We start from the raw sequence: 27,747 nt of genomic DNA, 5'->3' as shown, positions 1-27,747 counted from the left end.
CCGCGGCCGCTGCATCGCCACCCCCGGCCCTGTCGCCGCTGCACGCAAGCGCATCGCAACGTCTCCCGGGAGTCTGGCTCATTCCCATCTGAAGCCTCCAGACAGGGAAGCCGCCCCGCCGTCAAAATGTCCATCCACACCTACCGGCTCTACAGCCCCATCTACGAGGATTGCGACGAAAACAGGGTCTGCCGCTATCCGCAAGACCTCTTTAAGGAATCAGAAATCAACAGCTTGAGGAACGCTTACTTCGATATTGGTAATTTTTTTGGATTTTCAATACTGTTTAAAGCTTTTTTATCTTTATTTTAATAATATTAAGCGTTATCGTAACAAGTTAATGAAATTATTATTTTTTCATTGTTATCTTGAAAACTTTTCGTTCGTAAAGTTCAATTTAGGCACTGTTCTTTATTTTTGCGATTTAACATGATCATAGAATATAACTACTTTTTTTGTATCGGTGTCATAATGTACCAAACGGTCACAACAAAGAGTCCATTTGAGATAAAGTATCTGCCGCGCGAATGAGTCCTAATAACTTTGTGAACTATTTACTCGTAGTATGATTCTCGTATGACACGTTGTTGAAAACATTGCAAAGGATTTTCACTAACTTTAACTTTTATTCATTCACAAGTACCTAAATCTTTTTTGTGCAAAGGGATGGACAGAAAGATAGTTAGATTACTTAGATAGCATCTCCTTCATTTCAGTTAATAAAACTGAAACGGCACAATTTCAGCGGGCTTATCGCTAGGAAGCAATTTCTCCTAAAAACCTAGGAGATGTAAAATGAATTGTTTGAGATCAAAAGGGATTTGCTTTAATTTAAGTTGTTGTTATTTTTACCACGACCCATTCTATAGTTGGAATATTGTTATTTTAGGCGTGCTGGCATTTGCTATTGGAATGATAGTGACTTTCTGCATCCTGCGATCGGACAAGCTGTCCGGGCTGAGCCGCTACCAGAATTTGCTGCCGCTCTTCACGGCGGTTACATTCCGCCGGTCGACCTACACCGTGGCGAACACCTTAACCATTGGCTACTTGTTTGAGTATGTTGACTATTTTTTATGTTTCATTTGAGACTAGCTACAGTTAGTACAGCTACACTTAAGCTTGATTACTCCAATCTTCTTTTAATAATGAATAGGTTGCAATTTAAACCAAAATATTTTACTTTACTCATGCGTTTTAAAAATAAATTAATTTGGAAAAGTAAAGTTACATTTTTTGTTAAAAAAATATACTTTAGTGTGTTCTTAACTGAATAAGTAGTTAATTGTCAATTTCATAATTTCAGATTTATGAACCAATTTATTTCGCTGTGCAAATTACTCGGTTTTATTGATACATTTCTTTCCGTCTTCGAGATTGAGTCTCTGACCCACCTCTGCATTGAAAGATTCATCAACGCTTACTACACCCAGCAAGGTAAGCTGTATTGACTTACTTGAATTAAGGTCCTATGCCCCCTAGATGGGGCAGAGGGCGTCCACAACAGTCCTCCATCGCGTTCGGTCTTGAGCTTCGCGTTTAATCTCGCTCCAAGTCTTGCCGATATTCTTCGCCTCATCTGCCACAGTGCGCCGTCAAGTTTGCTTGGGGCGACCAAGTTTGCGTTTTCCTTGGGGGTTCCAATCCAGAGCCTGCTTGGGGATGTGATCGGGATCCCTTCGGAGAGTGTAGCCAATCCAGTCCCACTTGCGGCGCTTGATCGCTTTTTTTAAATAACTACTTGGATCTCATAATGGGGATGTTACATTCATAAATATAAAAACGGCACAGTCAGGTTTATAAAAAACAGGCTTTTTATTCTTTTGTGCTCATTTTCAGGATGGCCCGTCCCCGACTGGCATAATACCCTATTTTTCAGCATCTCCTTTGGGCTGGCATGCCTTTACTCAATATTGCCAATAATTGGCATCGGCGTAGGCTATGGAAAAGACTTTGATTGCAAGCACTGCACAATGGATCTGAAACTTCCAGAAAACGGAATACTCGCAAACATGTTTATTGCGCTTTTTGCTCTGATGTACTTCAAACCGTTTCTTGTTATGTAAGTAAACCTCGAAATTTGTGATTGCAAAATTAATTCGTTTTCATAACTACAACCATCTGTTTTAGGTTTGGCTCTATAGTGTACACTAAGTATTTGGAAGCGTACAAACTGAAAAAATACGACGAATACCAGGCTACATTTACAGATGTAAGTGACCCAATGACGAAATAATCTTATCATTATTTCTATTCAACTCTGGGTTTGATTGATTCTGGTTTGATTGATTGTCGGCCTTTGTTTCATACATGACCTACAAAATGTGTCTGAACTCATATAATATGTATTTTTCCAGGCCGTCATGGTAATGGCGATGGTTAGCTTCGGATTCTGGGTGCCGCTCATTTCCATACGCTATGGAGTGATACACAATCAGATCATGTTCGACTCGATGGCTTTCTTCTTCACCCCGTATCTTGTCAAGACGGCCCTGGTGATGAACTACGTATGTATAATGTCAGATGATAAATTTCGAATAGAAATGAAGCAGTGAGGTTCAATTTCCGATAAGCTGTTTGATGCGATGATAGCCCATAGGCAAAGGTATCAATGTCGGACTGCGATTGGAGAGTCGGTAATTCAGTCAGTACCTACTCGTTGTCCGCTAGATGTTAAGCTTCTCCACTATTAACACAAACACATATCAGGAGGGTTAAACAGAAATATTAGTAGTTAGTTTGTTAAATTGTAAACGATTTTGAACTTCGAAATCATGATGTCTTTTTAATAATTTATTTCATAATTTTTTAAAATTTGTTACCTTTAAGGTGGCTCCCGTGCTTGGAATTGGCGTCTTCGCTCTGAAAGACTCGCCCCTTGCAGCCAAAGTGATGAATTTGTTCTGGGATCGCCCTGATGAAGAAGATCTCCGCCGCCAGGGCCGCCTCAGGCGCAACTAAATAAATCCCCACCCCGCACTAACATGAGAAAGGAGGTGGATTTACCATATCTCTGATCTCCTAATAATATAGTACAGGGTAATTCTACTTTTTGATACTATGTAGGTAGGTACTTTTAAATTTATCATATCAATTATTTTTAAAACCTTATACGAATTAACCCACATTAATATTTTTTATATCCCTATACTGTACATTTTACCTTGTTAATTTATTTTAGATATTTCAAAGCTTCCTCATTTTATTGGTTCGAGTTTGGAACAAAAAAGTAGAATACGTCCCTGTATTTGTACTGTAACTGCTCACAGTAATAGTTGTAAGTAAGTGTTGTATTTTTGAACTCAATCTCAATGTGATTATTTAATAAGTAACAGTAACTAAGCAAACATAGGTAGGTATGAGTAAACTAAGTTTTTTGGCATAACTAAAACTGTTCTAAAACCGCACGTCAGGTCAAAAATAGCTTTTTTGTTGAATCAAATCGAGGGCATACGTCCATTTCGTAAAGTTGATTATATTTTTTCAAAAGGTTCTGATTTTAAATCAAAATAAAATACGGTTTGACATGTTATCAATTCCGATATATTTCAATTAATGTTAGGTATATGCATAACATCAATGTACAAGTAGCGCATTAGATGCACAAGATCAACAATAATATAATATAGAGACATAGATTTGTACGAAGGATATCGACGATTCGCAGTTTAGTCGTCACAAATATACACAATTATCTAATTCAGTCGAAGTTATAGATTACAAAAAGAGAATAAGAAGAAATTATTTGCCGACGCTACTAAACACGATGCAATAGCGCAAATACACAAGTAATGTACCTATCGTTACTAGAAAGAATCGATGTTCTAAATTATTAGGCGACCCAGCCCCAGTCAGTCTCGTATCTAGGTCACTGTACCAATACCTGGCTCACTAAGTATAAAAATAGACGATTACCGTCTGATACCTCGGGCCTCTTCTGTCGATGGATCGAGACTGACCGTGCACTGGCCGTTACTGTATACGATCACAAGTAGCAGATTATGCATCTGATTGGTTCCGGGACCTTACCCATTCTACCCACGATTGGTCCACAATAAGGCCGTCATAGAATAAGTCCATACTTTTCTTAAGTAAGATCTAACATATTACCACGATTTCTTAGCCATGTACATGTATCGTAGGTTATTCTCTTTTAATCTTAATATAAAATGATTTTTGAAATCTAATTGTGTAACTTAAAACCCTTCTGGAAGATCCATAACGAAATAGTTTTAAGTATATTAATGGAACTTGGTGTCAATATTTAATCAATTAATGTCTCTCAATTTTATGAATAAATAAACTGAAATAAACGCATTGATTCGTCTATCATTAAACTCCATGTTTCTCAAGTGTGACTCACTAATTTAAGATATTATACATAATTTACAGAATATTTATAGTTTACAAATAAAGTATATTCTAATAGCTTACATAATATATTCTTATACATTTAGAAATTGGTTGCAGTTCTTTGGGTAACGTAGAACCATCGGCACTTAACCTTAAAAAGAATCTATACGTATTGCACCATTAAAATTATCACTACACTGACATTCACTTCCGCACGCTCTGGAATGAGTTTGATCGGCATCAAATGCGCATTCACACTCTTCATCACAATTGGTATAAAAGTTATGTTCGTGTGTTATGTTAGTGTTGTGTACCCTGTTAGAGGAGTCCGGGGAGGACGGGGCGGAGGGGGTGGAGGGGCTGTTGAGCACGATGACGGGGCACGTGCCCCGGCGGTCCTGCTATATCTGCTCCAGCACGGCCTCGTCGAAGCGGTTCCTGTTGCTGCGCCGCTCCACCAGCGGGATGAGGAACAGGATGATCCCACTGAGGGAGATGGTCCCTCCTGCTACATAGAACGCGGGCGCGTAGGATTCCACCGCGTCGTAGAGCCAGCCTGAAATATTTAGGTATTTGTTATTGAACTCAATAATCGTATTTTTCTATTTATAAATCGTCATAATACACAAATAACAACTCGGCTTTTTCTTTGTACAAGGAGTGCCTGTTCAAAACAACTAATAAAAATTTTTGTTAGCTTAGGAAAATGGAAAATTAAACCATAACCTCATGTTCAGTGTTTTCTTTACGAGACACGAGAGGCCGCGCTTTGGCTCTTTAATTTTCACTTAAAGCTATTATAAGTCACGTTAGATGGCGCTAGTTTCTCCTGAAAGTATGAACTCCATCTGTTAGCTATATTCCGAAGTAAGTCACACATTGAACATTTCAAGAACCTGGAGAGGTTGACTGGTTCATAATTCTGATACGTTTTAATACCACTTGTAGTGTAGTTTTGGGATGGCGCTAGTTCATCAGATAGGTAGAGTCATACCCCCACAATAATAAAAGTTACACCCTAGTTGAACTCTGGCTTAAATTGTCATTTAGTATGGAAAGTTTTAATCCAGGGTTCATCCTAGGCGTAACTTTTTATTAATAAGGGGGTTATGCCTGTTTTCACCATCAATCCCTAATTTTTAAGTGACCCTTAAGGTAACAATTTGTTAACAAATAACAGGAATTTTGTTTACATAGGGGTCACTTACAAATTAGGGTTTAATGGTGAAAACTTTAGTCTTATGTTGAGGGACAAATAAAGTAGAAATTCAATATTTTGGTTACCTGCAAAAGGCGGCCCAATGAGCGAGGCTATGCCCTGGAAGAGCAGTAGCAGGCCGAACGCGTTGGTCAGCCGCTCCAGCCCCAGTAAGTCTACCAGGACCACCGACGTCAGTCCCACGTACGCCCCGATGGTGAAGCCGAAGGTGGTCGCGTATATGGCCAGGCCCCAGAACTCCCAGCACGCCATCGCCATTGCTGTGCCTGTAACATTAATACGTATTTTTTTATACTGGACTAGGTATTCCCCACTTTTCGTCTTTCGTCTGTAAAGCCCAAAACCTAACCAATGAAGGCAATATTGGTTCTAATGGAAAGTTAAAACGTCATTGGACCCGTGACATTAATCAGGAGATAAAAGTAGGAGTTCAAAGATAAGGATTGACTTTTTCAGTGCAAAGCTTTGGTTAGATATCTATGGTTGTTAAAAATAATTATTTTCGATAAGTTCGATTAGATAGCTAACAATCTTGAAAGATATCAACTGATTTATGAAAATTAATTGCGCATATTTCGTGTAATTGTGCTACCAACTTTTATCTGTGATACTGATTGTTTACGATTATATTTATACTGACCGATTTACTAACAATTGTAAATTGAGGTCAAATACAGTTAATATATTGGAATGCAATATACTCACTTATGCCTGCCATCGTAAGGCACAAATTGTATGCCAGCAAACGATTCACCCACGGCTTGTCGCTAATGAAGCCGAGGATGATTCTTCCCACCAAGTTCGCCCCGCCAATTATAGAGATCAAGTAGGCCGAGTTCTCCACTCCCATTTTTTCACTCATAGGCACTATGTATACGTAAGGAATGTAAAAGCCTATGCTAGTTAAAAAGTTGGATATTGAAAAAAGTATAAAAACGGGGTCAACTAGAAGCGATAAGTCGAGCATTTCTGATAAGGCGGCCTTCGATTCCGCGGAGCAGGGCAGCCAGCCGCACCTCGCTTCTCTTTCCTCTTTAGGAATTTGAATTCTGTCGGGCGAGGGCGCTCGGAATTTCGCTAAGCTCGTCATGCTCCCCTGATATAAGACGTCCGGCCTCTGCATAATGCCGCTGCCGTGGCGAGAGGGCGGCTGATGTTTTTGCTCCTGAGGATTGTTAAGTGCAGGTTGTGAAAGGGTCAGTCTTGCTATGTCGCTTTCGTCGTATTTTCCATTGGCACGAATAACGTGTTCTGTACTTTGAGATCGTTTCAGTGGGGTATTGGGTGATTTGGGCAGCATGGGTTCCGATGCTGGCGTTCTTCGTGGTTCAGGTACCGGCTTGAACATGAGGCCGAGGGGCACGCAGTTTAGGACAAATGCTCCGATGATGGCCATGGCTCCTCGCCAGCCGTACTCTGCGACGAGCATGGATGTGATTGGCGCGAACAGGAATGTTCCAAGTCCTGATCCACATACTGCAATGCCTGTAAAGTTAAACAATGGATGTGAGTAACTTAAATACCAACTCTTGGATTACATTTACTAAACAAATGTTCAGCTTTTTTACAGAAAAAAAAATGTAAATAACAGTAAGAGCACCACTACACTGCAACGAAATCCGTACCTACCCGTAGCAAGGCTCCTGTAGCGCTCAAACCAGACGGTCACGGACACGATGGCCGGAAGGTAGATGAGACCGAAGCCGAAGCCGGCGCCGATGCCGATGGTGACGATGAGGGTGACTACGTTGGTGGCGAACGCTGAGACCATCACGCAAGCTGACGCCAATAGGGCGCCGGCGACGGTGACGCGCTGGCAGCCCCATCGGTTCACGAAAGAGCTGGATATTGGACCTGAAATAAAAGTCATACACATTACAGTTAGTTTCCATACTACTCAATGAATAACTGGGTCAAGCCGCGAAGAAATATGCAACTTCGCAAAGTTTTGTTATGCTTGCTTTACATAAATCTAATAAGTCAACAAAGAAGAAAGAACAGGGAAAGTAAAATAACAATGTTTTGAGAGTCTGAAACTTAGTCTCGATTCACAACAGTGTAAGTACGCATCCTAATAAACAGAGTTTAAAATTATTGTTTAGCTTAGTTACTTTTCAAACTCTGTACTTAATGACCTTTGAAAAATACGAATGAAACTTTATTCAATGCAGAACCGCTTTTTCTCACATCGTCTATGGTTTAATGGAATAATTTGTTTATAGGTCAGAAAGGGAATAAAGACTTGTTTACCGATCAGTGGGCGGACACGATGATAAATTTATTTTAATGGGAAAAACAACCCGCGAGGTCGAAAAGAAAAACACTGGTACAGGAAAATACTTTCGAATTTTCAGTGACTTGGTTGTACCTACATTTTGGAAGATTGTATTATCATAATCTGCATAGATCACGATATTTACAATATTGTAAGAGAATGCCTATTTCCATGCGATTATTTCAACTAAACGCTTTAGTCTAGGTTACTTTAGTCATTGTGAAATGACTGTTGGAAATACTGGAATGCATGCTTATTTCTTTAAGGAGAATAATACAATTTGCATATTAAAGTAATTACCTGCGCTAAGGGTGACCCCCACGAGGATGGAGATGATTAAAGCGGTCTTGCCTTTTCCCTCCTCGAAGTAGGTCAGGAACTCCGCATAGAATATTCCGAACGAATAGGTCAGGCCATCGGCTGGAATGAAAAACAGACACTTGTCAAAATAATGGCTTGTACATTACCAATGATACAATTAGCATAAGTTGTTATATCTAAGTAGAGGTATAATATGCATGATTACGAGTACGACGAGTATACTATCGACGACTCGCATGTGCAAACGTTTATTATTGCAGAATTAAACAGAACCTACACGTTTAGCTGAATATTTTTTGAACATTTGAAACATGTGTTTGTAACAAAGGACGGCTGATCCAGATTAAAAATTAATCATGCGAGGCGTAAGCAAATCCCAGGCATTGATCACGAGCCGTTATCGGGTGTAATGTGGCATTATGTAACGAAGTAGGTTAGAGTGACGGTGGCGTGGCGTACAGGTGTCGGGAGTATCGATACGAACTCGAGAACACACTCGTTGAACAAAAGCTTCGCCGGCGACGGAACCTGATGACATCAAAGGCGCTTCCCTTACTATTCTATTAAATAGGCACTTATTTGTGACATATGAAACGCACTTAATGATGTTCCAGCAACTTATCATATAGCTGAACTTTTATACGAGCAAATATGTGACTCTATGTAGCATCGTCATTATGACCCCGCTGGACATTGATGTTTTGAAACATTGCCAAATAAAACATCGTGTTTTATGATACTCATGGTAGAGTATTACGATCGTGATGGCTTGATGTTGATAAATTGGTATTGAGTTTTAGTTACGTATTTATTTCCTTTTTCCATCTTAAATATTGGTGCTTGGTGCCGTTGGTGCCATGGCGTAATGATATGAAATCAATATGGAAAGATCACCAACCCCAATATTGAACGTGCTATTATAAGAAGATTAGGTAGATGTACCATTATGATGTGTTTATGTTCAACAAAGTAACAAAATGATCTTGCCAAGCATCCAACCAATTGAGGAGGAAATTGAGGTACTTTATTGAGACCTTTATGTCTTTAGGAAGTAAGGGATTGAATAAAATTTATTTCCGAGTCAGCACCGATACTGAACGTGACAGGCACGTGGGTATACCGTGATCGTCGTAATTTTATCGGCTGCCGAGAATTTGTTTAATAATAGAAAGCCCGAGCCACGTGATCAGAGTTGTAACTGGGGTTGTTGTGACAATTAAACTAGTTTTTAGGTCCATTTGTAAATAGAAAATATATAAATGTTTGTACTCTGCAAATGAAAATAGTTTTTACCACAAGACATGAGAGTGCGACACAGAATAATAATAAGTAAGAGTGCACGACATAGATGCATAATCAATTAATATATTGTTCCAGTTTTATGAATGAGATTAAATGTTTCTATGTTTACCACTTTCTTTTAGTTTAATTAACCTTCAAGCTTCCAACATTAACATAATTTAAGCAACATTTTGTACCCAACAAAATTGGTACATCTAAGTTGGTATATTTACCATGGGCGATCAATGAATTTCTTTCATCGATTTTGTTAACCAACCTAAATATTGCAGCAAACAGTTAGTAGACAGTAATAATTTGTACTTGGACAATATTCTTGTTCATGTCTAATATCAAGCCACGAAAATTACGGCCTGTTGTCATGCAAGGTAAAAGATACGCTACGACGACAAACAAACTCTAATGCGGTAATTTCCAATCGAATTCGTATCGTGAATCGTGATTGAAAGCTTTGTAAGCAATCAATTGCTGTATTATTTACCTATAGAGGTATGATGATGAAATCTAACAACAATTTTTCGGAATATATCGTTGTGGTATTGACAGATTTCGATCTTGGATGATAATTCGTCCAAGATTTCGATGCGTGAGCTTTCATTAAATTCGTATCTATGACCGTTGTGTCCTAATCTGCGTGTGGAGGACGGCGTCAAAAATACCCTGGAGACTACAAAGCTAGGTAATATTTATGATTCGTATTCAGACTTCATGGACGTTTCAAATAATCATGTAACTTAGGTAAGTTTTCAACAGAGATAACGTCGCTTTGTTTAAAATGTAGGTACTTACATATTTAGCTGAAGAAAATTGCCCCGATTTATAAAGCCTTTGGGATAATGATAATCAATGTAACACCTAATTCAGTAGTACATGTAGGTAAGTAGTAGGAAATCCTATTCTGATAGCTTATCGTGTAATTAATAAAGGTCTGAACTTGATAATCTAAAGATACTCCGCAAATCAGATAATTAGCGTGTTTGCTGATTACAAGTCAACGTACAAGCGGAGATAAATAGTAATTATCCATTAATCAATCATTATTTACTTATTAAAATACGCGATTTGGCTGAAGTAGCGGGTGGCGTTCAATACGAAGGAGACATACGAGTAGGTATACCTACTACTTAAATGAAAGAATTTACTTATCATCAAGGCCGCGTTAAAACATAATTTTTAAATTCATTTACACATTTCTTGTGGGGAACATTAAAAGTGACCAGTATGTATTCGAAGGTAGTTATTTTCAGGTAAGACTAGACGTGGGTATATTTTATCTGTGACTTGGTTAGGGTTTTTAAGCCTAGGCATTAAAAATTGTTTTGAAGGAAGCAGCAAGTGATGCTGAGATGACTGATCAAGTAAAAAATAGTATATAAATAAATAAATATAGGCCCTGCATTTTTAGCTCCACGGTCAGTGGGTTATGTACGATGTAGAAAAAAAGGCTTTTCACAATTTGACGTCGTAATTCTCACACTATTGACCGTTTGTTTAACGACACAATGACAAATCATGCAAACGATGCGTCATATCCTAACTTTATCATGTTGCTAGTCCAATATTTGAAACAAGAGAAAATGATTTACGGGTACTTAGAACACTATCATATTGATATTAATCAGTTCAGATTGATAAAATTTGTATTGCCCGCGATATATTTGTCAACCTTATCAGTTTTAGATAAATATCACGTAGCCTTCAGTTAAGAGTAAATGAATTTAGGTCACATCAAAATAGGTACCTATAAAGGACATCTCGCTATGTCTTTGAAAGTATCATATACCTATCATGTTCAGTCTGATTAAATAGGTTAGGAGACTGTTTCTTATCTCACTTTCTGGACATTATATTTCAAGTTGTCTATCAAAATGTTACGACTTTTTAAGGTAACCCGGATTTTATAGCTCTCGTGTACCTATGGTTTGTACAAACAGTACATTTAGTTTGTAAACTAAATAGTATCGTTTTGGCGCAGTATATTTCGCAAGCAGTGATAAGACTTCTTATCAGACAAACTACAATATTTATTTAAATATGAGCCATGTGCTAATGTGGTTATGTGAATCTAAACTATGACTTGTACGAGTTTAAGTAGTACGTAGTATTTATTATTATTCTGTGGTAGTACTACGTGTAGTACCGACAATCTTCGTAATAACTATTGTACGATAGTATTATTACTTAATCATTTTGTAGCATTCTGTAATATTAAAGCACTTCCCAGCTTAATCGACGTTTGAATGAATAATGAAGTAATGATAATTTCAGAAATGTCGGACACAATTTTCAGGAGTAGGTAATATGAGTACCAGAAGAATGAAGCTGTATTAGAATTTCTATATGCATTCTGATCGCATATAATGTTGTCTAGTGGACATAGGGAAAGGGGGGACTAACATTATACCTACATCTCACACTCTCAACGAAACGTACAACACTCTCAAAGAAACCGAGACAAAATAGAGCGGGCAACTGAATATATTTATAAGAAAATATAAGAAAATCTAGAGGTTATTCTGACTGCATCTGCCCTCCGGGTTCATCAGCCAATGTCTAAGTATAGTGCAGTGATAAGAAATAATTGACTCATACTTAATAATTATTGTCGCGCCCGAGCACACATGGACAAGTTATTGTCGGTCATGTGAAGTGCATCTTTTGAACGTAGGTATTTTTACTTTTAGATCTCTAGTTAACTGGTACAAAGTTAATTAACATGAATTCGTTTATAGCTTAGGAGTGTAGCATCTTTAAACTCTTCTTGTAATAGTTTCACACAGTAATCAAATGTCAAAACTTACAAAAATAATACTTTTATCTAAGAAAAGTTTATCTAGATTCTAGAGCAATAAATATACCGTTGAATTATTCAAAAGAAAAGGTTTAGTTTTTTAGTGTATTCAATTACCAAGATATATTAGATCAGACGATTTAATTTTGTTTAGCTATAAATCGAGAAGAAACGAAGTAATTGAACTAACTTGTCTTTATTGTTATTAAGAAACAGAAAATGTTTTCATTTTGTAGACTTTCTGTATTGTCGAGGTCTTTTGGAAGAAACTTTTACCCGTCTGATTAAATTAAATTATGCTTAGAATCCGAATGGGTCTTCAAAGGGAGTGAAATTTGTATATTTTGTAATGCTGTTTGTTTGGCAATTCATCTCTACATTATAAAATGTTTAAACCTTTATGAAGTTAAAATTAATTTCACGTTGTCCCTTGAGAACAATGTTACCAATTTTAAGTATTAACAATGTTTGTGTATTTAATTTTGGCTAATATTTGTATCACTCGACACTGTCTTTTTATTTTAAAGTAGGTACGTCATACATTCAATATTTTTCACGAAAAAAAAATATTTATTGACTAAGGTGTGATTAATACCTAATCTAGGTCTGGATTGCTGGACTGCATTGACGAGGCACTGTTCTTTAGGTGAAGTTGTGGTAGGAGAAAGATAAATATTTTTCGAAGTAATTTTTTGCACAATTTTCTCATCTGAAAGTTAATAAACCTATTTTATAACAATCCTTTTGTTCTAGATGCTATAAACAAAGTAAATACTACATTTTTATGGTCGAATGGGCATGAACGATTCGACGTGATGGTGCAATAAACAACTACGTTTGTCTGTTTACGATTTGAGGATCTACTTATGTAAACAATATTTACAACTATTTGAACTGGCAATTTATTATTATAGCATTCTGTTCATAACGTTCTTCTATCAAGCTAATTGTAACTAGCTTAGTAAGTTGTAGAAGCAATAAAGGACTTTATTTATTTATTTGACACACTTCTATTTTATTATAATCGAAGGAGTTAGTCATCTCTTGTTTTACATACGAGTAATGTAGGCTGCCCTCAGAGCAGCAGTAGGTATTTGTTTTTGAATGTGTATGAGTAACACTCTGTATGTATCGTATTGGTGATAAATTACTTCCTTTGTTTCCAAAAGAGACAAAGGAATACATTCGGAAACATTTAAGGGTGAAAAGTTAGGTTGCTGACAATTAACCGTATTCACACATGAAGCGGTAGTGTGACCGGTGTATTTTTACGAATCGAACAGTATTTTGACGACTACGACGTAGTCAAAATATTTCGTAGCAAAGATTTAGGATACGGATTCATAATAATAAGATTTTAAGCTTTCGTGTTCAAATTCAATAAAAAAATGTTGCGTTGAGACTCGTGTTTTTCTATTTTAGTACGGAGTCATAATATGGTTTTATTTCATTGTTTCATACTGAGTGATTAGTGTGGGTGTAAACATAGATACAATTAAAAGTAATTGTTTTGCTAACTGAATTTAACTTTGATTTTCCGTTACAATAGGGGTCTAATAACTTTTGTTTGCGAATGTATATTAATCAAAGTTAAAAGAAAGTCATAAATAAAAGACTTAATAATCGACAACGAAAAAGTAACTTTTATACCCGTTTTCACCATCAATCCCTAATTTTTAAGTGACCCTATGGGTAACACATAACAGGAATTTTGTTTTCATAGGGGTCACTTAAAAATTTGGGATTGATGGTGAAAACGGGCATTAGTCATTTTGACTGCCTAATAGTCCCGCTACTCTTATTGTTTACTCATCGCGGTGGCAATCACGATGAAAGCCGTAAAGATTAACAAATCGTGTTATGACATCGCACCTAGTCATGTTTTACGACGGCTATTATCCGCTAATTCGAGTAAATATATGGTATTACTGTACTTAGGCTTTATCTACGTTAATCTTGTTATGTAAATAAAGGTTTTATTACATCCTTTGGGCACTTAGAATATTGTTAGAATATAAAGTAGATATAGGCTCGTGCGAGAATACCAACGTAATAATTTTAGGGTTGTATCAGAAATTTCTGAAATACTTATGTCCGTTTTCACCATCAATCGCTACTTTTAAGTGACCCCTATGAAAACAAAATTCCTGTTATGTGTTACCATAGGGGTCACTTAAAAATTAAGGATTGATGGTGAAAACGGGCATTAATCTGCTACATTTTAGGAGCTTTGTTTAGAATAAATCTATCCCATCAAAAACAATACTTGTCAAAATAATTAACTTTTAAAAAAAAATAAAACCGACTTCAAATGCGTGAACACAAAAAAAAAAAAAAAAATTAAAAAAAAGTTCTACCCTTGGGGGTGAAATATTTTCTTCAAATTCGCATGAAACCACTCTTTTGATAATACCTATTCAACAAAAAAATAATCGTTCAAATTGGTTCATAATCGGCGGAGATATTGCGTATAAAAAAGTTCATCCTCAATTTTCCACCCTTGGGGGTGAATTATTTTCTTCAAATTCGCATGAAACCACCCTTTTGATAATACCTATTCAACAAAAAAATAATCGTTCAAATTGATTTATAATCGGCGGAGATATTGCGTATAAAAAAGTTCATCCCCAATTTTCCACCCTTGGGGGTTGTTTTTTCTAATATTAAATTTAAATGGGACCACCCTTGAGGTATTACCTATACGCCGAAAAAAGATTTGTTCAAATCGGTTCATAATTGGCGGAGTTATCGCGTAACAAACATAGAAAAAACAAAAAAAACAAACGGGTCGAATTGAGAACCTCCTCCTTTTTTGAAGTCGGTTGAAAACCAAGTCTCGCAACTCAGTTGTTCTACGGTAAAAAGTAGTGAGATCCATGTAATACCAAGTCCAGGCCAGGAAATCTTTAACGTTTTACATAAATTATTGACTTGGCCATCGCACTAAATAATTTAATTTACACGTGTTTTCATGCGATGGCCAAGTCAATATATTTATGTAAAACGTTAAAGATTTCCTGGCCTTGACTTGGTATTACATGGATCTCACAACTTTTTACCGTAGAACAACTGAGTTGCGAGACTTGGTTTTTTTGACAAGTATTGTTTTTGATGGGATCTCATTTCTTTTTGTATTTTGTAGACAGCAGTTATGTTACATCTAGAAAACTGGACCGAAATTGAAAAATTTTACTCGACTTGGCGGTTGCACTACCGTGCCCCCAAATATTTTAGTTTTTCCTTGATTCATACACCAAACACTACTTATATTCCAAATTTGAAGCTTCTAGGTCTGCTAGAAGTGCCTTAGAGTTTTGATGATCGGTGAGTCAGTCAGTGAGTGACAAAATTAAGAAACTTTGACCCGTTATAATGCTTAAACTACTGGTTCAAATTGAATGAAATTTGAAATGTACCGTGTCTTTACAATGCCTGCATGGTTACTGAAAATTCAGTCTTCTAGTTTTATCCACAACGAAGTTACAGGGGGTCGAAAATGGCCTGAATTGCTTCGAGAAAAGGATGGTACGGCCTTGCCGCTTTTTTGCTCGACTTGGTGGGGGCACTGCCGTGCCCCCAGATCTATATGTACATACTTTTACAAGACAATACTTAGGTAAGTATATTATGTATTTCATATTTAACCCAACAACAATCACGTAGCTACAATCGTATTATACCTACCTACTGTTTGCTTCAATAAACTCGGCAGCTAATAATATTAGGTACAGGGTGAACATATAGAGGCATTATCGGTGACATGCCAGTCATGTAACTACTATAAGTCATCTATAAGTAGGTACTTGTCAGCAGGATAACATGAGATTTAGCTCATTGAGCTGTCAGACGCAACGGTTACTTGACATGCTCTTAAGTCGATTACGTATATGACGACAGTTGAAGGCTTAATAAAGTAGCACATTTGGTTGATTATTGTTCTTTATAGATAAAATCGTCTAGAACTTATCGGCTTTTCATAATTCGGGTGAGGAGGAAAGGATTTGATACGTCGCAAAGTCTAAAAATATATTCGGGTAAAAACTTTCAGAAACTAAAGGAAGGTGTGCTTTGAACTTCGCTCTTTCTTTGTAACTCTCGTCTTTCATAGAAATGACAAATAAAAAGAGTTATTGTGAAAAGGTTCTTTTACTTTGTAACTATCGTATATGAAGAAAAGACAATAGGAAAAAAGAAGTTATCTTGAAAAAGTTAAAATGACGCAGATCCTTGCGTGACAGTTGGCCAGAACGTCTCCAAATCTGTTGTTCTCGGAAAACTGCACAGGACCGGTGTTGATTATCCAATCAGCCAGTGCCATTTGACCCGAGAACAGAAGGATGTATCTGAATGCATGCGTTTCGGAAAGGCCGAGTAATGTACTGTGAAACGGTCACGCGATCGCGAGGCGAAATGACTCGCGGCACGCTACGTTTCGACTTCGAATAGATTGTGTGGATAGGAAATTTGAAACGTGCTACACTTGATAGCTTTCTGAAAGAATACAATCCGTCACCAATCAGGGTAAATTACCTATACATAATGATCAAAATGTCACGATCGCTATAGGATAAAATGCGTATCTCATAAAAATGAAACTCATGAAATACGCCTTTAAATAAAGTTAGCGACGTAAATATTGACGAAATCGACAGAATTGTGTCCTGTATTTATTTGGCTATTCACAATCGAATACCTTCTGTTGGAGTCAAATATTAAGGCCAAACAATTTAATTTGGATGGTAGGTACCTAACTCATCTAATCGCATTGCTCGAGTAACAATTGTATTGTAACTCAAAGATCTCTAGATAGGTGCTTCGAATCAAACATTATCAACAAAGTGAAACATCCCTCAAGTACAATCCATTAAAATCCCTTTTACGTTTGAAGTTATAAATTTGTAAAAGCTCTTGAGGCTTATTTGATTTTTGGGTCTTTGTATTCGAAGTATCGAAGGGCTTCGAGTAATTTCACCAAATTATTTATTTATCAGGTTTTTAGAACCAATATTTGCATCAATATTGTTACGTCATTAAATTGAAAGCAAAGATGAAATATTAATTTACTTTAGTACATACATAGGGTTGGCAGTAAATAGATAACATTAATTCAAGCCATATAAAACAGTGCATAAAATTTATTAGGTATACCTAATTAATTTCATGTTTGAACAACAAAGTAAGATATGATAACTGCTTACTTCATTATTCGTATCAACCAAACGATTCATTATAACAAATGAATATAAATATAAAACTCTGTTTTCATAGATCCGTACCTTTGTACCCATATCATTCCGAATGGCTTCAGTAACCAGAGATTTTGGGCGGTGCTTCAGCGAAAACGGTTAAAGAGGGTTAAATAAATGGTCCACATAAATATTTGTCGCTCATCCCAAGATAGAATCGGGTCTGAAAGGCCGGGGGTTGACGAATAGGGCCACATTCATTAGTGCGGGAAATTGAGGATTATAAACTAAAATACTAATGGCACATTAATTTGGTCATGAAATAATCAAACAGACACGTTATTGGAAATTACTTTCAAAAGGTGTCCAAAGCTGAGGGGGTACCTCGTCATAACCAATATTAAATTAAGATTTATTATCCTCTTAATCATCTCTATTAGTGACTAGCTGACCCGGCGAATTCTGTTCCGCCTTAAAGGCAATAAATAAGCCATCGCAATTTTTCCTTATTTGCTCACCGTTTAGACCTACCCTGGACTACGACAAACATTTTAAAACCAAAATCAGCTTAATCGGCCCAGCTGTTCTCGAGTTTTAATCAGACTAACGAACAACAATTCATTTTTATTTATATAGATAGATTTGCATAAAAGATGTTATTCTCGAGATAGAGCTTTATAGCGAGACTGGACTTAATTGTAGGGTCTGTCACGTGACCGCTATTTATTGCGTTCTTTGTTGTAATGTAACCTAGTAATTTATCGCGGCATACGTTCCCAAGTTGATACTTAAGCACTTGTTTTGTAAATATGCGCAAGTTATTTTCCGCCAGAATGATACAGATGTATATTTCCAGAAGTAAGTTTGATAACGAATATTTGCAATTGATTAGCTGAAAATAGAAAATAAATATGGTTTCGGCTTTCAGAAGTCTGATTCAAAGTTCTTAAATCAAAGTTAGTTCAAAGATCTTAGTTGTTACAGTCCAAAAGATAAAATAAAAATAATATATCGCAATTGTTTGCTTGTGTTTAGGCCATACATGTCCTGTCACTTCTTCAGCGTCTTTATAACAAGGTGAGATGACTCGACAACTGGGGAGACCCTTAGCTAGCCAGCTGGAAAGTAAGTTAATATTTTATAGAGAAATAGTTTTTTTTTACATCAAACGGGTCTTTTATGGAAATGAAGTTAATATTTTATCGAAAAATTGTTTTTTCTTTATATCAAACGGGTCCTATAAAGTTCACTGGGTATTGCAGTTCACGTGGACATTGAATGTTTAATGATATATGGATGCACTCGGTCTACTTTATCATTTAGTTGATAAAACTGTTTAAACTTCATTAAGAGCGGCACTAAATTATGTACACACTTGTGATAGAGCAAACTGCTACTAAGTATTTACAACAAGAATTAAGTAGGAATTGTTTGTTGAATATTTCAATATTTACTTCGCAATAGAGAGATTATTCTGAAACTTCATTTTGAGTAGTTAAAAGTATATAAAAGTATGTATAACTTCGGGTTGTTAAAGTACTTTAGGTATTCGGTATCTGCAAAGAACAATGCGATTCAGCTGTAGTTTTATTTCACGAACTAAAAACTCATTACGTTAAAAAGTTCGTCTGCAAAAAGGGTAGGGTTGGTGTATCTAAGTACGACAGATAACTTTGTGTGTGGCGTCGCCGATTGTTGAGGCGAAGTGAAAAACTAAGCAAAATGAAGGCTCGTATTAACATTGATTTTATCATGAAAGTTCTATGAAGCTTAAAAGACTTAGCCTTTTAAGTAATAGGATTGGTATCTAAGCTTTAGATAGGTTAGTCTCATTATCAAAAAAGGAAAAAGTGTCTCGTTACGATCCAATTGATTACAAATCTTAAGGTTAGGTAATGAAAAAGTATTTAATGTTTTCAGTTCTCAAACCGACCTCAATCTACCGCTGTAATTGAACATCAATCGTGCCCGAGCAATGTTAACTTTGCAAATAGAGGTCCCGCAGCCAGCACTGTTTGCCTAAACCCTAACAATTGTTCCCATTTTTACATAATAGCTATTATGTTATAACGAGAAGCAAAGAAGTTGAATTATGTATAGAATCGTAATAGGATCTCCAGCCAAACCAAACATTGAGGTAAATGCTGAAAGTCACGAGATTGATAGAGCGATAAGATTGCACTGACAAGTGAAATGTTAGCTTTAAGATAAAGTAACCATAACTTTCTGCAATATTTGCTGTCAGATATCTTTATTTTTATTTATGTAGGAGCAGAAACCTCTAGTTTATTAGGTTACGTGATTACAACTAATATTGAGTTAGGAGTCGGAGTTAATTAAACTCACGAGTTTTAGAGCCTCCCACTAACTACTCATAACAACAACATAATTATGTAAGAGTATACGAGTATGTACCTACATAGTCCCTCGTTTTAGAAACTAGGTAGCGCAAACATTGAGTTGGAACTGAAAAACTAACTTTGTACTGTTGTTGGCATCCAGTTCGTAAAGAATTTTGCAAATCAAACTAACTTTTTATTTGGGAGTACGAGTATGTGTAGATTCGTCGATATATCGCGAACTATTTAAACTGCATCACATGACATTTTACAGACATTGCGTTTGATTTAATAATTAATAAAAGAAATACTCACTGACTATGTGGATCATGAATGAAGCGAAGACGACCATCCACCCCCAGCCTCCATCAGGTGGCGGCGGCGGACTTTCATAGCGCGGCGACTCCTGCGCCGCTGTCCCGTTCCCATTCTTCGCGCTCTTCACTCCTCCGTGCGACATTTCCCAAACCTTTGGCACTAGTCACTAATTTGTCACTTTATAAGGCAGCTGATTTTGATATGATTCTTAAAGCGCTTTTAAAATTCAGTTTTAACTAGTGATCTGATTAATATACTCGTATTGTCGTTCAGATATGACTGTTATTGATTATTATTACTATGCGTTTAAAGCTTTCGTCAATATTAAAATTAGATTATTAAAAATATTTTATCTTTTTAAAATCTGGAGGAACCGATGTTTGGAATATTATGGAAGCGCGTTGTATGTAAAGCGGCTAGATTCTATAGGTATTATCTATTATTGTAGTACATTATTCCGGGGCCTATCTGCGGTTTAGGACGGGCTGGTATGCTAATGTCGTCCAGTGGATGCGAGACATGTTTTCTTTTGGCGGCTTTCCTCGTCTGAAACAAGAGATGTTCAGATAAAAGACATTGGAAAAACAAGTCATTGTTGACACGATACGGCAGATAAAAATATACATTTTCATGTATCTTTATCACAAACGAGATATAAAAATAATGTCATTTAACTAAAAGATCATGACAGCAAGTTATCTAAAATGTTTATTAAACATTTGATATTTTCAAGTACATTTAAGTGGTTGCGTAGTCCAAAAAGTCATGGAAAACTATTCGATTTTTGAAAAGGTAGAAGAAGTAGTTGTCAAGATCAGTGATTATTGTGAGAATGTTACGTTAAACCTAACTCAATAAAGAGATTGTAACAGACGTCCCTAAGAGCAGCATTAACTATTCATGGGCCGTTACTACGAAACCCACGAACCAATTTATGACATTCTAATCGGTTCGTTTATTGCAAAAAATATTCGGAATGGCACTCACGACCTATCGTCCCTAACCCAATTATGAATATTTATGTTATGTTTCTCGCGACCCAAAAAGAAACTAATTGATCGATAATCCTTCAGAAACAACCGAACCCTACAACGTAGGCTATATCAGTATTTGTAGAGTACCTATATCAATATCTAAACGTCGAAATCTGGGTTGCTAGCTAGACAAGTGATTTCCCGATAACTATTCAATAGATTTTTTGGGTTATCTGTATTATTAAATACCTAAATGGAGCTGGTAATATCATAATATTGCTTAGAATATCATCAGCTTTATATGATGGTAGTTGGGTTCAAAATACTTTACCAGTTTTATCACAAAACACAGCAGAATGAACGTCACGTATGAAAGTTAGATTGCAGGAAGACGTTGGAAGATCCAAGAATGTTTAATATTCCGATATTAGTTTCCCAACAACGCTGCAGCGTTGGGAAAAGCTAAATTTAGTGGTTTACTGAATTTAAGCTAAAATATTTTGTAAAATAAACTGTCTAAGAAACATGTGGTCTTATTTCATTTAAAGCGCATTTCACTAAACTAAAATTTTATTTATACTAGATAATTTTCTACTAAATACTTAGTTTTGCGGTCTAACTGTATTTAATCCACCTATTTGGTTCAATCACGAATGATTGGATGCGTAGTAGGCCTTCACCCAGTATTGGGATAGCGAGTTAATTAATTTGCATAGATTAGGCATAGGTTAAAGGCAGAGATTACTGAACTGTTACGATACTCAACCTTATATACCAAGTGACTAGTTGTTTATGTTGATTATATAATTTATATTTCAATAAGGTCGCTTCTCCTTTGAATATAAATTAAATTACCTACTTTGTATTAAAACATGACATCGTAAAGGTTAAAGGACCCATTTCCATCTTCGACTAAAAAGTATAAAGAGGTTTAAAATTATGTAAATCTATTGTTTTGACGGTTTAGATAGATTAATTTATTAATGCCACAGGGAAAAAAACCGCGGACAAAGGCTAATTTAAAATAATATTTTATGGCAATAAGTATGGAATATAAATAACGTTATTAAAATGTCCGCCGAGGCTTTGCCTGGTGTCACGTATTTGGAAGGTCTAATTTCGATCACTTTTTCGTATAACCCAGTGAATGCTGAGTGGCTTTTGTTGTGATGAGGATATTTACGCCCGTATTCACAAACATTAGTATGAGGTCTCACAGTGCGCGTGAACTGTGAACGCACAGGGTAACGAATGAACCAATGACAGAGCTATATTCAACGCTGTGCGTTTGATTTGCTGCTTTCCTTAAGCAAGCATCGTTTGTGAATACGGGCGTTAATTTATTAGCATTTTATTTGTACAGATTTGTGGTTTTTAAATTGCTAAAAAAAGAAGCCTAAAGGTGTTAGACCTCGTTAGTCTCGTCACGCATTTTTTGGCGAGGACAAAATAAACAGCGTCGAACACTAATCAATACCTAAAAATAATAAATTATAGAAAATGTAATCTATAATGTACGCTACGAAGGATTGTGAGCAAAATGCATGATGCACGAGTAGTTTTCATGGACATTTAATTTTGTAGCTTGTCACATACCCATCTGAACTCTCTAAACAAAAACTTAATGAAACAATTAAAAGTTTTTCTTCATTAGCTTAACATTAACGTCATCAAGCTGTTCTTATTATTATACTCGTAGATTTATCAATGTTTAAATTGATAAAAATCTTAGAAAAATATACTGGAACTTTCGTAGTGTTAACTACTAACTAAAACATCGTTCGTTCGTTTCAGCCAAATGACGTCCACTGCTGGACAAAGGCCTCCCCCAAGGTTTTCCACAATGAACGGTCCTGCGCTGCCCGCATCCAGGCTCTTCCCGCGACCTTTACCAGATCGTCGGTCCACCTAGTAGGAGGCCTGCCCACGCTACGTCTTCCAGCCCGTGGTCTAAAACATAGAAAGCCTCATTTTCACTAAAGCGAAATCAATCATGTAATAACGAGATAATATGAACATTAATAATGTCATAATAATCTGTATTAATGGCTGGCTATTTTTTATCGACGTGATAGTAGCACGATTATTGATTACATACTGATTGCGATAGAATATACTGAGTATATAAAACGAGATAAAAATAAGCACGTTTATTAAAAGTTCTGGGAATTTTGACGTCATTCTCATCAAAACAAATAGAAGCTTTATTGAAATTCCACACAAAAGCTGTATATTGCATTCACTGCTTACGTGACTAAAAATCGGAATTGGAATAGGATATTTCAGCAGTCTCAAATGCTTCCTTTACTATCTCTAACTTTTACGAGGTTTGAAAAATAATGTCAAATATATTTGTGTCTCTAACATAAGGTTTCTTTACTTACTATCTTACAGATTTCAGATCTATTTTTACACTACTCTGGGTTTCTTAAAATCACATTTAAGTTTTTAGAAACTGTTACAGATTAAATTGTAGGTGTCTGATGAAAAGCCTTACTTACGGTTTTTTGCTTGTATTAATTAAGCTGTAGGCAACGTAGTTAATTAAATATTACAAAAACTTGCTAACTTTACTGTAAGCGTGAGTTTTTTGTGACAAGAAGCTCCGACAAGCTGCCAATAAATATATTCTTATAGTGAGTCTAAAATATCGTTATCTCATATAACGTTGCTCTATTCCCAAAGGATTTACGGGATGTAAGGGGTGATGGATGTGTCCTGTAATAAACTGAACACGAGCAAGAGGTGGCGATGACAAAAAATGTTAGTGACATTTCAATCAATAGACGATAAATTTTTTTGGTTCTAAAATTTATTATTTCCAACCTACCACGTGAAGGTATGATCTATAATAATTTTCATACTAATAATAAATTGATATAACATTACAGGATTTGTAATGCTTGTTAAAAAAACACTTTTTCCAGGGGAATAACTCTCAATATTTAATTAATATTATTATTTTTAACATGATAAAAATAATAGTCCTAATTTTTTCGGATGTAAGTGTCAGATCAAATACAAAGAAACAACTCAATTCAAGAATATGATGTACTGGTTAATTTCCTATAGTAATCATTTCGATATGTAATGAAAAAAAAAACATAGTCTCTATTAAGTAACGATATGATGACATGATATCCCGACTTGTTACATGACACGCTTGACCGAGCCCCTATCGCGAGTTATCGGCGCGATAAGAGGTCGGAGCGTCCGATCCACTCCTGCGCACGTTTCTTACATCATTGGCTATGTAATTGAAATAATATGTGCCGGATCTTGACAAATGTATTGGATTGTATAATAGCTTATCTTATTGCCGTAGGTCGTTAAAACATTTAGTGTGAAGTAAAAATATAAGTAAAACGTCTTTAAGACAGATTCAAAAATTATAGGTATTAAATTCAATTCAATTAAAATTAAATGCTAAGATAATTTTCGATTAAATAAATGCGCATACCGGAAAGCGCAGCGTAGGACGTCCACACACAAGGTGGACCGACGACCTCATAAAGGTAGCGGGAAGGCGCGAGATGCAGGCAGCCACCAACCGGCCATTGTGAAAATCATTGGGGGAGGCCTATGTTCAGCAGTGGACGTCCTATGGCTGAAATGATGATGATGAAAAACGCTTTTTAAAAAAAAAAATTAAATGATCTAAAAAATACGTGTTGATATCAGTATTCAATATCCATTTGTTTATAGTGAATAGGATGTATTTATGACCTACTTTGTTTATACTCGGATTTTCATTTATCTTGCTAAAAATATATTTTCTTGGCACGATAAGTTTCGGAATCATAACATGGTTGGTTTAAAATAATTTATTACTGGTTTATAAGGAGTGCATGCCGGAAAATACGCACTTGTAGTTACAAACAATCATGACCTCTACACTTCTGGAACATACATACATACATGATTAAAAACCAGAAATGACTTTATACGGATAACTTTAGGACTTTATAAACACAGCAATAAATCAAGTTACTATAATTACCTCTTAAGTATACTATAAATAAATAATTTGAAGAATGATCCCATTGACCATGATGACATAGGCCTAGCATTCATCAGGGCGATGATTCAAACGGGGTATGTTACTTCTAGTTTTCGTCAGTTACACTGAATTACGACTCTTAAAAAGGAACAATATGAGAACAAGGCGAATGTGACTATTCGACGCTCTTACTTAGGACTAGATAGTTGATAATTGAATTAAAAACGTCAAAGAATATGCGACGATATAATTATCTAGATGCCTATAGAGCAATCTATTTAATAATAGTGATATACGATTGAATGGTGTCATCAGTCTTGTTTTGATAGAGTTTTTCAAACGCAAGTCTCTCAAGAATATTTCAACAGATTTACACAAACAACTATTATTACATTATACGTAAATACCTTCTGTTTTGAGTATTATTCTATTGACTGAAACTTCATTACGCGTAAAAATCTTTTGTTCCCGTTCGTAGGGCTGAAAGTAATTATTTATTATTTTATCAAGCTCAAATACATGTACTCAATTGAAACTGAATGGGGCTTTATTCGCTCTACATAGAAGGTCTGCCGAAGCGTGCATTTTTCATCCAACTGAGATTGCTCTCATTCGAATTAACCTTTTCTTCCCGTACCCATTCATGACTTTCTAAGCTTTTGTTTTACCACATGTTTGAGCAGCCAGCATTTTTTCACTTTTTAATTCTCATTCTAATTTTATTAGAATTGACGATATTAATTAGTATTCGCAAATTAATGTGATTGCTGTGTGACTTATAAATAAGGTCAAACAACATTACCTTCTAAGCGCATTCCTACTTGTTTTACAAATATGTCGGTCTAGAATCTAGATGTTATTAACGTTTTTTTATGACTTATGACCACGCGTTGCTTCGTTTTATCCTTGGAAAAGATTCTTAAGATATGTAGGTATGAGAATACCTATAAATTTCGCGGAGCCGTGTAGAGTAGGCAAAAAAAGTAAGTAAATTAGAAGTAATATGATTTATGTTTTTATTCGTATTACTTATTTTATTCGTAATATGTCAAGTTATCAAGTAACGTTATGAAACATTAAATATTAACGATATTTAACTTATCCACTATCATAACAAAACTTCAGTAAATAAGATTATATAACTGGAATTGATAAGTTATTTAAGTTCAGCTGAAATAAATATTGATAAGGGCTTTTGGGAATTTATTTAGCTATAGGTAACAATATATTATTGAAAGAAAGGAGTGTTGGCTTTAAGTTACTTTCATGAAACAATAATTGTTGGCTGTCGATAGAAATTTCGTTAAAATTAATTAATACAGTAGTTAGGTAATTGGTTAAAGCAAGCCAATTAATTCATCTAACAGCTGAAGAAAAAATCAAATCTTGGGGTCTTTAGAACTTTCAGTGAATACTAAACAAGGTTTTGCAAATTAGTCGGTCATTTGATAACATCACCATTTTGATTTCTCATTGTGGTGCCTTTGTTTTCGGTTCCCAGTTATCTAAGGTCACGGCTTTAGCCTTTGTGCGACATTTAATGTCCTTAATGAAGATTTGTATGGGACTGACGTCGACAACTGGGCCAGCGGCGCTTCATCGCAATACGGAATCTTTTGTAAATATTGGCCGAAAGGGAAACGCGCACGTCATTCATCGTAATTTGCAAAAAATACCGATATCATGACGTCATCTGTTGTCGTTACGCCCCTTTTTGGGATTTTAAAGTAAACATGATTGATGCGATGAAAAACAAAAGTTATAGGATTATGTGAGAAATTCCACATTTTGGTTTTTCCGATAATGGAAAATAAGCTCCTCAGTTTTCAAAAACAACTTTATGATAAGGTGTTCTTTCGAAGCAACAATTAAGTAAATAAATCGATGACTCTGTTGATATAATATTACTAGGGCACATGTATCAAGCGCACGTGTGGACAGCTTATAGCAAAAATGATCACTTAAACTTTACGATCATTGACGTAATAAAATATTAAGTGTGATTGGTTTAGTTGCTGTTCACGATTCATTCTTGTCTTGTATCGACAATCGTGGAGCAATTAGGTCGAGAATTTAATAGGCTGCCATTGTCTAGTAGTATTAATTGACTTACTATGCAACAACAGTGTTATCGTAATGTGATACGTGTTTGCAAGTAAAATTAAGTAAATCATTTCAACATTGATATTATTTCCTTATGTTCACAAACTATTTATTATCTATTCTAGTATTAAGAATAGGTATTTAAGTAACTTATAAAACTATTTATTATGATATAAAAAAACAAAACAACAAGCAAGAAGAATACTCACATTTTGTGGAAGGTACAATGAGTTTTTCACCACAATGTCAAAATTCAAGAGCAGTCAAGGATGCCACCGGTGTAGAGTTCTTTGTTTTAAAAATGCATGTCAAAGATCTCGCGCCAAAAATAAAAAGACGCCCGCGGTGTTTTCTTATACGCACTTTTAGTTTTAACCACTTTATCAGAAAAAATTTAAAAGAAAGACGATCTGAACTTACGTTGGATTCAGCGTCGCGTCACTGATAAATAAAAAAGTTTTGAAAACAATCCGTAAGTGGAACAATGTTCTATCGAAGTTTGTACGGCAGTTCGGCACGCGTCCAACCTCACGCGTCGTCGGAGTCGGACTGACAACAAAAATAACCAG

General features: G+C 35.8%; 2 protein-coding genes across 2 annotated transcripts; one reads left to right on the top strand and one right to left on the bottom strand.

Annotated features, from left to right (window-relative positions):
* Positions 1-34: 34 nt before the first annotated feature.
* On the top strand, positions 35-4,317 carry LOC135087696 (uncharacterized). The gene is made up of 7 exons (XM_063982448.1): positions 35-259; positions 890-1,058; positions 1,307-1,437; positions 1,840-2,062; positions 2,131-2,212; positions 2,358-2,507; positions 2,830-4,317. Exons 1-7 carry the CDS (start codon positions 127-129, stop codon positions 2,959-2,961), a joined length of 1,020 nt encoding a protein of 339 aa, XP_063838518.1. The 5' UTR covers positions 35-126; the 3' UTR covers positions 2,962-4,317.
* On the bottom strand, positions 3,521-27,747 carry LOC135087691 (monocarboxylate transporter 12). The gene is made up of 7 exons (XM_063982439.1): positions 27,388-27,747; positions 20,099-20,647; positions 8,148-8,267; positions 7,202-7,426; positions 6,278-7,057; positions 5,638-5,838; positions 3,521-4,909 (listed from the first exon to the last, which is right to left on the bottom strand). Exons 2-7 carry the CDS (start codon positions 20,241-20,243, stop codon positions 4,755-4,757), a joined length of 1,626 nt encoding a protein of 541 aa, XP_063838509.1. The 5' UTR covers positions 20,244-20,647; positions 27,388-27,747; the 3' UTR covers positions 3,521-4,754.

This window comes from Ostrinia nubilalis, chromosome 3 (genome assembly GCF_963855985.1).
Source record: "Ostrinia nubilalis chromosome 3, ilOstNubi1.1, whole genome shotgun sequence".
NCBI classification, from domain to species: Eukaryota; Metazoa; Arthropoda; class Insecta; order Lepidoptera; family Crambidae; genus Ostrinia; species Ostrinia nubilalis.
The sequence above is the reverse complement of the archived record's forward strand: the minus strand, read 5'-3'. Positions and strand labels throughout refer to the sequence as shown.

Coding starts and splice junctions, on each gene's coding strand:
- LOC135087696 (XM_063982448.1), top strand. CDS start 127: ATGTCCATCCACACCTACCGGCTCTACAGCCCCATCTACGAGGATTGC. Junction 1,059..1,306: donor ACCATTGGCTACTTGTTTGA/GTATGTTGACTA, acceptor TCATAATTTCAG/ATTTATGAACCAATTTATTT. Junction 2,063..2,130: donor TTCAAACCGTTTCTTGTTAT/GTAAGTAAACCT, acceptor CATCTGTTTTAG/GTTTGGCTCTATAGTGTACA.
- LOC135087691 (XM_063982439.1), bottom strand. CDS start 20,243: ATGTCGCACGGAGGAGTGAAGAGCGCGAAGAATGGGAACGGGACAGCG. Junction 7,427..8,147: donor GGGGGTCACCCTTAGCGCAG/GTAATTACTTTA, acceptor CTTTTATTTCAG/GTCCAATATCCAGCTCTTTC. Junction 4,910..5,637: donor CATTGGGCCGCCTTTTGCAG/GTAACCAAAATA, acceptor TAAATATTTCAG/GCTGGCTCTACGACGCGGTG.